Source organism: Apostichopus japonicus, chromosome 19 (assembly GCF_037975245.1).
Source record: "Apostichopus japonicus isolate 1M-3 chromosome 19, ASM3797524v1, whole genome shotgun sequence".
Lineage (NCBI taxonomy): Eukaryota > Metazoa > Echinodermata > Holothuroidea > Aspidochirotida > Stichopodidae > Apostichopus > Apostichopus japonicus.
This window is the reverse complement of record NC_092579.1, coordinates 17040344-17051709: the sequence shown is the minus strand read 5'-3', so window position 1 is coordinate 17051709 and position 11366 is coordinate 17040344. Positions and strand designations below refer to the sequence as shown.

The following is an 11366-nucleotide window of genomic DNA, read 5'->3' as shown; positions in this document are numbered from 1 at the left end:
ATGGAGTGGGTGTTGAAGTGTGCTATATTGCACCAAATTGCATCTGAGGCCACCTGGAAATGCAAAAAATCCAAAGGGGAGGGGGACACCCCCTCCCCTTAGACCCCTCCCCCAGGCCGGCCATCAGTCTTCAGCCCCCCACTCAAAAGTACCTTCCTACGCCACTGAATGCAGCCCCCATCGCACTCACACCCCTCCCCTTCTCACCCGACCCCAGACACACACACGTACACATATTGTGTTACTTGCAGCCCATATAGTGGAGCCAGCAAATTCTGTGGAGGAAAATTGCTTGACTTGTTATATATAGAGGGGAAAAAATAGGAAAATTTCAACATACGTCATAGCAAAGCTCTACCATTTTGAGAAGATTTTGCCATTTAGAAGGGAATTGCCGAAATTATTTGAGATAAAATGTTTAATTGTGGTCAAATCAAGTCGAAATTTCAAGAGACAAATGATGAACCATCCGACTTCCTAATGAGCCACCGTAGTTTCTACAAACCTTAACTTAGGACTCAGCGGTTTTCTGGCCACACTTAGAAGAGCTACCTTTGATAGCTTCCACATGGTTACAAGCCTTCCGGTATATGTCAAATGTGGGGGGGGGGGTGTAAATTCATAATTTCCCCCAACCGATTGCCTGAACTTTTGTGGTAGGGCCAGAGGTGATTGATGGATTTTATAGGGGGACTACGGGGGTTATTGAAGTCGACTCCTATGACGAGGGGGGGGGGGGGTCTGGACGCCCACCTTTACGTCAAATGTATTCTGAGGCATATTTAGATAATAATTTATTTCTATTCATGTAGCATATTAAACGGAAAGTTTTGCTAATATAAACTTAGGAGGTTGAAGAAAGGGAGGGATAGGCATCGGTATACCGATGTATCCCTCCCTTTGTTTAACCTCATAAGACCTTTCTATAGCAATGGTCCAATTCTTCCCCGACTGAATTGAATGCAAAGATCCGGTCGGAAGTGGGGGACCATGCCCTCCTTCTTTGCGCCACTAATCCACTCCCTCTTCTCCGATGCCATCTCAAGTTGGCACCTACCGGTTGTTCCCGGATTATTGTAGATGGATGATAACAAAGATTAACAAAGAACCTTCTAATAAATGCCTGTCATTGCATAATAATTTGCAATATAATTTATAATTATCATTTTTATTTTATCATGATCTAAGATGGATCACTTGTCTTGCGTTGTATTACTGCTCTACAAACATATAGGCTACATGAGCAGGTCTCTACCCCGATGTATGACTGTTGTAAATATAGTCTTGCAAGTGCCGGGTACTTTTCAAAAACAGTCTCCCGAGATAGAGCCTGGCCAGGAAAACCATGGAGGTATTTACCTCCATGGGAAAACCAAACAACTTGATCCACTATCAACTCCGCTCCCTTGAGACTGTAACCATATGATCATGATGTTAGGGTCACGAGTGGCTTGGAAAGGGAATATTACGGAAGCGTAGAGTGGACATGTAATCGACAATACTCGTCAATATGACCAGAAGTTGAAAACTGACGTTTTGACGACATATCCTAAATTTGTCGAAAATATATTTGTCAAAAATCTGAAATTTGACTTTTTGTGGCGAGATACATCAACTCGTCAAAATGACATAAACCTGACAATTCCCGACTTGCACTCTTCCAGATCTGGCAAACTAAGAAAAATCTGGTATAATGTCGTTGATACGTCAATCTTTAGATATTCTCCATTTTGACGAGATTTTGGTCACTCTGACGAATTATTGCACCTCGAAAAAATGTCAATTTTCAAATTTTTATAAGTTTGATGATTTGGTATTGATTTGGTATTGGTCGACAAAATGTCAGTTCAGATTCTTGTCATTTTGACGAATAATTGTTGCATCTCATCAAAACGTCAATTGACATTTCCCTCCTACGCTTCCGTAGAAAATAGATACTACACATGATCAAGTTAAAGGTTGGTGAGCCATATATTGTGTACTGATTACACGTATATAATCAGTACGTAATTATACACGTACTGATTATAGTTACATGATCTTAGCCAGAAGACCGAGAAGTGGTAGCAGGTGTCTTGTATGATCTCCTCATTGACCTATCTATGGCACGTTTAATCTTCCGTACCGTGACACTGCAGCCTATTTGCCAGTGGAGACGTAAAATTTGGTCAGTAAATCTAAACCCCTTCACTCAAAGTTTCCCGCAAATTCCCCATAACAGATAACTCCTTGTATGCATTACAACATCTAAGCCCCCCCCCCCCCCCCAAAAAAAAACGTCAGATCTTACTTTGGTCATTTAACCAGAAATATGCCCCTCAGCGTTTCTCTTCGGCTCCTTTCCTTATACCCCTGATTACCCTGTTATATGCTTGTTTCAGTATTTTAAAGTGTAATGAATTGTCTCAAAATATTAAAATTTCGATATGTGATAAATGCCAGTATTCTGTCGGTCGTCACTTTCTGTAAAATTTGCATTACGTCATATGGCTGGCGTGAAAACATGATATAGTGTGGAGTGATTTGCACCTGTGTAAATACGAAATGGTTCAACAAGTTTTCACGAAGATCGTGAATTTCGTTCATTCTGTATGCTAAGTAAGGTTTAATCAGTACAAAGCGTACATCATGATTCACGTAATCGATAATTCAGTAACATACGAGCAAGAAAGAGCGATACAAATATTAACTTCCCGTTAACTTTACAATACCTAACCCATGTGCCACGAAGTTTTACCGCCTTTTCTGTCATTCTTTTGCCTAACGGTCCTTACGTATGTGTGTGTGTGTATGTGTGTATGTGTGTATGTATTTTGGATCCTCCTGCAAGCTCGCGAAGAAGCCATCATTGGCTTATCAAAGCCGCAAGCTGACCGAAGTCAGTCTCTTAGATTCACTGGCATATTTTAACGTCCATGATCATGAATTGTCAATTGTGAACAACTCTGTAACTGGACGACATACATTAATCTTGGAGTGATTCGAATACGTAGAGTATTTGCTCATTCCTTTATCCGTTCTGAAAACATAGACTGTCTTCATAGTTAGAAATCTGACTGATTTGTAATAATTCAGCACAATTACGTAGCTGTACGTTAATTATAATGTGCAGAAGTGCAAACTGTTTTCACTCCTTTCGCTGCGATCGATTTGACCCCGGGACTTATCCGACCGACAGAATAATCGAGTTTTGATCTATTCTGATAGTTTTTATTGTTTTACAGTTATTTGCGTGGCGCGAACTAACGGACAAAACTCAGTAATGGCGACAATGAGTCAGTGATATTAATATACCGCGATGCTGTAAAGTTAAACTGTTGCCTCTGTATATGTACTTGTTTGTAGAGAGCTTTAAAATTCCAATGCATTTTACAAACATTTATCATCGAAAAAGTCAACTTTGCTAATATTGACAGAAACTATAAACTAACAGATATATGAGGTGGAAGTCAAATAACATCGATAGCAAAGTATCGAGTCGACTGTTTGCAAGGCTTTATCAAGTTGAAATATACTGTTTGCGACTGTTTTAGAGCATGGAATGGATTACAGCTGTACTTCAATCATTCCAGACATCCCTATCCCGCAGGCTAGCCTACGCTTAAGTACCGTACAATCATTTTGGGATAAACGTAGGGAACTCAATTGAAGAAACTGGCACCATAGTGTCGATTCTTCTTCTTATTATTATTATCGTTATTATTATTATTATAATGATTATGATTATGATTATGATTATGATTATGATTATTATTATTATTATTTTGTTTATATATATATATATATATATATTTTATATATATATATTTTATATATTTTTATTCTTATTATTACACAAAACACCCAATATATACACCTAATTCTTTGCTTTTGACAACAGTCGGGCCTATCATGTTTCATTCTTTCACTGTGTAATTTGTTATTATCATCATGTACTTTGATATTATCATCGTATATAGTTTTATATCATCATCTTGTAGTTTTACATCATCATCATGTACTTTTATATTATCATCGTGTAGTTTTATATCATCATCATCATCATCATCGTGTTCTGTTATATCATCATCGTATAGTTTTATATCATCATCTTGTAGTTTTATATCAGCATCTTGTAGTTTTATATTATCATCGTGTACTGTTATATTATCATCGTGTAGTTTTATATTATCATCGTGTAGTTTTATATCATCATCTTGTAGTTTTACATCATCATCATGTACTTTTATATTATCATCGTGTAGTTTTACATCATCATCATCATCATCGTGTTCTGTTATATCATCATCGTATAGTTTTATATCATCATCTTGTAGTTTTATATCAGCATCTTGTAGTTTTATATTATCATCGTGTACTGTTATATTATCATCGTGTAGTTTTATATCATCATCGTGTAGTTTTACATCATCATCATCATCGTGTTCTGTTATATCATCATCTTGTAGTTTTATATCAGCATCTTGTAGTTTTATATTATCATCGTGTACTGTTATATTATCATCGTGTAGTTTTATATTATCATCGTATAAATAATATTGTCATCTGTAGTCTTCTTTAGCGATCCGTATAAGAACGGACTCTGTGGCATGGTAAGATGAAGAGGAAATAGAGATCACGAATAAAGTGAGGAAGTGCTGAAGAGGCAACCTCAGGATGGTAGACGCTTCTATAACCTGGTACAAAAATAGAACAGTTAAATAAACCAAAGTATATCACTCTGAAACAGTGAGAATGAAATACAAAATAGTTACGACTTATCGACAGGTATACCATCGGAGTCCGATAGAACGAGGGATAGGGGATACAGTTTAATTGGCATAGTAACAAGTCTACACAATGTTTTGGAAACTACAAGTAGCTTGATACTCGTTCGCATTAATGCACAACGTAAATGAATGATTCAGCGTGAATATGTCTATACGAACTAATATATGCGTTATGCGTCCCTGGTGTTGCATCTCCTATATATCGATATGCTCTTCGCCAGTCTGCAGTGTTATTTTTGTCTTTCATCTTGATGGGAGCGCAAGACATGTCTGTCAAACCAGCTTAAAGCTTTAACGATAAAGACCAAGAATCCAGATATATTCAGTGGCCTGCGTAACTGGTTATCAGTTTCTTATAGACCTACCGGAGACATGCTCAATAGACCGGGAGTTTATAGTCCAGTGGTCAATGACACAGACAGCTTGTCTGAGAATGGGCCCTTTGATAGTCTGCGGGATATGTATTTTTTAATTTTAACTTCGCTTTATATATGAAAACTCCAATCCATGCGCTAGACAAATATTCCGATGGATTCGGGTTGGAGGAGGGGGTGGGGGTGGGGTGGGGAGGAACGACGTTATGGAGATCTTATAAAATAAAATCTTGACATAAATCGGGAGAATAACAGTTCTTTTGCACTTCCATTTGAGTATACTCAAACAATATCATATGCATCCTCATAATAACATTTTGTGACTTGTATACTTTACAAACTGAAAGGAATATGTTTATGATCGGAACGGCATCTAAAGAACATATTCAGCAAATATGAGCTGTCTTTTATTCCTTTAGTATCTGATAACGTTTGGTTCACAGTATAACTAAGACACATGCATGGGCATCACACCATAACTTGATAACTTAATATCTGTCTGTAGGTTGGTGTACCGTGTCTGTAACATTCATGATCTTTACAACCTAATAATTTCATAAAATTTATATAACAACTTGGACTTTACTCTATACTTGACGCTCCCACTAACTATAATTACCATATGGTATTATTTAGTAGAGTGATCTATCTATAAAAACAAACTGACTCTCTAATTGTTTGCCAACGGAGAGCTTTCGAATCTTGCCTGCATAGATGATCTTCTGGAAACCTCGTCACAAAGTTGTGTTGATCAAAGTATAGGTATAGGCCCTTTAGCCTATATAGAGTCCAAAGTCCGTCCTCATGATGACAATAAGCTGATTGCACGCCCATCTACACACTGCAGAGCGCGAAAAGACATATGTATGTCTGCATCTACTACGTTCTATGGTCATTGGAAAAATACATTGACGGCTTCCATTCTCTGTGTTCTATGTCCTACCGGTGAAAATGGCGGAAGATCGGTTCCATGTCGCCGCTGAAGAAGGCAAGATGAGCGTCTTGCGACAAACGGCGAAGAGAGATTGTAATAGACAGGATGACGTTGGTATGACACCGACATTGATCGCCGCCAGAACAGGCAATATGGAGGCCTTACGTCTGCTTGTTAGTCGAGGGTAAGAACTATAAATATGTACCGTTGTCATGTTACTTTTCAAGGCTTTCTATGAAAGTCCATAGCTTAGAGTAAAGGCCTATCCATAGCTCAATGACAGCATAAATATATAATTCCAAACGGAATTCGATTTTAAGAAATTCGAAGTCTGTCAAGTTAGACTGTTTCTTCAGGAACGCAGAGTCAATAACCTCCTTCAGTTGCCATTGAATGTCTCGGCCGTGGGAGAACTACCTGTAGAATCACATGAATGCCTATGACCGTTTATTGGTTACAACTGGTTCTAGTATAACAACACTACAAGCAGACTAACTCGTCAGGCCCGGGACATATATTAAAACACTCATGTTTTGATATAGCTGGGTAAAATTTGAGAATGTTGTATCGGTGCAGCAAGATGATCACATTCGTCCTCGTCAAAGAGCTATAGCCAATATTGGTTAGGACCTTTTCGGTCGTTATTCTGTAGCAAATGTAAATGGAATCGTGTTGAGAGCTAGGAAGGCGATCTGAGTAGACCTATACTTACTAGGAATGTTTCTTTCAAAAGGTTAAGCAAATGCCGTTTTATTTTTGGATGGTGTGTGGTATTTTTATGTTTATAATCGATAACATTAGGCTCAGGAAATTAGAAACTTCTTTAATCGGAGTGTGTATATTTAGTATTGTTTTCGTAGAACTGGCTATTTTATATATGTCATCATACCTGTGGAATTATAAACATCTGGCCACTCACTTTAATTGTTTCCAATGAGAAGCGGGTAGAGGGGAGAAATATTAAGGCCCCTCATTTATCCATGACTAAATGTATCATTAGCTAACGTAATAACTGGCGTGGCCTAGTGGATAAAGGCGGTTGCATTTGAAGCAATGAGGCTTATAGCAATCGGGAGGTTTCGGGTTTGATACTCGGCCGGTCATAGTAAGGTGGGTTTTTCATCCAAGAGCAATCTACGGTTTTCCCATCTGAAATGACTTTCTAATTTGAAAGATTCCAAATTAGAGTTAAAGTGTTGAATTGTAAGTGCTGAAGTATCACTGTATCACGATAAACGAGTTCAGTATTTCAGTATTTGATATCGAGCGGATAATTTGCCAAAAGTTACATTTACCCACTGAACTAACCCTCTGACGGCATTCAGCAGTCCGTGTGTACCAACACATGGCGTAGGGTTATAGGCCAACATACAACCAGACTAGGCGGCTGAACTGAACTGGATATTATTTTAGCGTGCAGAGTTAAAATTAATATCACCGTGTATATGGTAGTCTGTAATAATCATTGTACATTGGGTAATTACCCATTTCATTCCACTTTGGGAAGATTTTACGACCTGTAGTTTTGAAAGAAACCGATCTATTATTATTGCTTGTACTGAGAATGCTGTTTGCATGTGGCATGCATTACACAGTTAGTAACGTAATTACACTAACACGATAAATAGACCTTTGATGACAATGTCAATAGAACTAAACGGGGAGGTGTCGCGAAAACTTTGTCCCTGAGGGTAAATTTTCTTATCAACCATTTAGATTATCGCAGGTTGCCTGCTAATATTGAAAGGAATTGACCTTTGCCCTCAAAAGATGGGATTGCGATAGACAAGGTAAATGCAGTCTGCTGTATAGGACCCAGGTAAAAGGGTTATAACGTAACATGCCATTCGTTGTTATAACTCAGGGTGATGTCATATAAAGAAGAAATAAATAGGCATAGGACTACCATGTTTTTCGCAGACAAGACGGTTATCTGTAACACTGTGTTAGAGCTTAGAATAGATAACGCGGCTTCAGAAAATGCTGGGTGTATGCCACTTTTTGCATTGGGGATAATGATGCAGTTTGCGCCCAACAACACTGTTTGTGGTTTTGGAGCCTTGAATTGAAGGCCACACTTTGGGTCGCTTAAATGTATTATTATGCCCCCCCCTGCCCCTGGGAATTTATTTGGCTCTAATGATAATCCGTCAATATAGTCAATAACATATACTAAGCTAATGCTTAGGTTATAATAAATCCCAGCTTGGAACTAGCGACAATTTGGGGGAAGCTTCGGTGGAAACAGATGCGCATTGAGGTATCCATCCGACAGAGAGTGGATTTGTCTTCTTAGAGATCTTTCGTTCTTCTGTATTTTTTTTTGTTAATTTATTTGGTCTTCATAAAATCGCGAGGACAGTTCTAACGACAAAATGAAACAATAATTCACGTTGTATTCATGTTGCGTGGCCGAAAACTTCCCACCACACACACACTCACACACATACAAGAATGTTCTATTTACACGATGTTGATATGAGTAGTATATATAACAGTTCTTGATCAACCACATTTTCACATGGATCAAAGAGGACAGCAAACATAGGCTTATATAGCCTACCGCATGGATTGTATTAGTTGACATGCTCAATTTGCAAGGAGAAGCGATCAGTGATCATCGTCGGTATAGATGGATCTTGACCAATCAAACCGACGTCTTTTATATATATATCATCATCAATGTATATGTTTGTATTTAAGCAGATGTTGTTTCTTCTTTAACGTCATTTCCTTGCTCTTCACAGTGGAGAACCTGACGTTTGTGACCACCAGGGATACACTGCTCTTCACTTCGCCGCTATGAATGGAAGAATTAGTGTGGTGACGTTCCTTGTGTCATTTGGATGTAACATCTGGGCGTTGACGAACGATCTCAGAAATGCTTTCCAGCTCGCCAAGGAGAACGAACATCATCAAATTGCCGATATGCTCGATGACGTATACAACGAACAGTCGGCCAAGAACCAGAGCGAGGTTTTACGAAAGCGAAAAACGGCAATCAAGGAAGCTGAAGCGAGAAATAAAAAAATCGAAAAACAATGGAAGAAAACTCTTAAGAAGGAGAGAAAGGAAAACAAAAAGTATTCCATCCCGAATGGTGATGGAACCGACCCTAAACATCCTCCATCTCGGAAGGGCTCTTCTTCTGGCGCACCTACAAGTCGAAAAACTTCCGGTTACCCAACTGTATTAGTCGGTACACAGGGGAGAAGCAGCCAAAGTGTCCGCGACAGAGACCCCAACATTTCTTATGGACCCGCGAGTGAGTTATACGACAACCACACGGGCCAGGCACCTCCGACAGCTGACCAACAGCGATCAGGGGAGTTCAAATCAAACACGTTCAAGAATACTGCTATGAGTCTAATGCAATTCGCGAAATCGACAACGGATGATGATGAAGTTCTCGATGGCTACTTGAGTACCTTTGGCAAAAATCCTTCCGAGGGACTCAAAAATGGACTTCCAAAGATCTCTACAGGGCTCGCTACCGAATTTGTAGACGAAGTCGGTGATGAAGTCTCGTCGCCGTTAGAACTGTTTTTAGCGGTCAATGACCTTTCGGATTACTTGATGTTCTTCGTTGATGAAGATGTCGACTTGACGTCGCTCATGATGCTGACGGAGCAAGAGATTACCGAGCAATTATCTCTACCGCTAGGTCCTCGTAAGAAATTACTACAAGCCATGAGAAATCGGGAGATGGCTCTAGCTAAGGAAAAGCCAATGATGGATTCGTTTGTCTGAGAAATAAAGACGTGCGATATCCTACAAAATACAAGAGGAACAAATATTTCCCTAAAGGTAACATCATTGGATCCGTCAAATGCACCAAAGTGGGGCATTGGAGCCGTCTGGAAAGTTTGAAATAAAGTTAACCCGCGAATTGAGATTGTTGTGCATGAATGAATCTGCTGCGCTGATGAATCCCGTAGCCCGCAATCAGTCCATTAGTGGTGAGGGAGTTAATGCATGAAAAACCGATAGATAGGCCAATATATTTGCTCAACATATCTGTATATATCGTTAATTTTCTATGTAGGATATAGCTATGATCATTTTATTGCTGTTGAATAATGGAATACGGAATTTCAGTATTAATGTTAAAACATGTTGTTTCTAAACCATGTGCAGTCAGTAATCTCTCTAACTTGCTTTGTAAAGAGAAGAATGTTTAATGTGCTTACTTAGATTTTGCTGTAGAAAAAAAAGTAAGAAGCTATTTTTAATGTTTACTATTTTCTTTTGCTTTACAAAAATCAAACGTCTTGCGGAACGTGATGACGTCCTGAAAAGATTGTTGCCAACGGATCGGACCATTTTCATTTTGAAAAAAGTGTAGTAAATACTTGAAATGCAATAAAAAAAATATTAAAAAAGGAAAACAAATAAGCTAAAGATAAGTCTGCAATCTGTATATTTTGCTGTTCTATTTTTATCAGATGTTTGATATTAGGAAGTCTAGACTATGCAACAGTCTATACTGCTTAAATAATTAAAGTATTGTCCAGAAAGTTACTTGGTTGTAACATTTTCATTCATTTCTTTCTTCCATGTCGTATTTCTCACTTAACTATATATATATATATATATATATATATATATATATATACATATATAAATATATGTGTGTGTGTGTTTAAATGTATATTCGGTGGTATTGATGTAAGTTACTAAGTTATGTTTCAAAATGCATGCTCTTCTCCTTCTAAATATTATTTACTATGGTCAGTCAGTTGTTTCATTATCAACTTTGTGACATCAGATATTCTTGTGTCGTTTATTCTCACATGTTGCTTAAGTCTAAACTGTTTTCTTGTGAAATTGTTCAAACAATTGCGCACTGTTACACTTAATTACATTCAAATAAAAGCTACCAAGAAACAATAAATGTTATTGTGTTCTATAGTAAGTACGTAAGAAAGCAAATAATAGATACGAGATAAAGGAATGTAAGATGTTCGTAAAGATTACCATCATTCATTTCATTTCTGAGCAATGAATTTTCTGAAAGATTCATGTTTTTTCTTTATCTTCTGTTCTTAACTTGTGAGAAAGTGTTGATAAATTGAAAAAACAAAAACTTTATTGTTGTCACTTTTTTTTTCTGTTGTTCCTGTTGTTGCCATGCACTCACTAGCTTGAGAAACAGTTACGGCACTGAAATTGAACATTTCAAGTTTGTAAAGTGCTAAGAAAGGGGAAACAGTTGGTCGAGACGAAACCGTTATTCCGAGGACGGTCTCTCGTTGAACTGATATAAGTGCGCCCGTAGTCTTCCCAGTC

General features: G+C 38.1%; 1 protein-coding gene across 1 annotated transcript; it reads left to right on the top strand.

Annotated features, from left to right (window-relative positions):
* Positions 1-5842: 5842 nt before the first annotated feature.
* LOC139960544 (ankyrin repeat and SAM domain-containing protein 4B-like) lies at positions 5843-10881 on the top strand. Its single transcript, XM_071958990.1, has 2 exons — positions 5843-6261; positions 8825-10881. The coding sequence occupies exons 1-2, from the start codon at positions 6095-6097 to the stop codon at positions 9825-9827; spliced, it is 1170 nt and encodes a 389-aa protein (XP_071815091.1). The 5' UTR covers positions 5843-6094; the 3' UTR covers positions 9828-10881.
* Positions 10882-11366: the final 485 nt, after the last annotated feature.

Excerpts from the sequence above, each read along its gene's own strand:
- LOC139960544 (XM_071958990.1), top strand. The coding sequence starts at position 6,095 with ATGGCGGAAGATCGGTTCCATGTCGCCGCTGAAGAAGGCAAGATGAGC. Across the intron at positions 6,262-8,824 it reads CGTCTGCTTGTTAGTCGAGG|TGGAGAACCTGACGTTTGTG; the intron begins GTAAGAACTATA and ends TGCTCTTCACAG.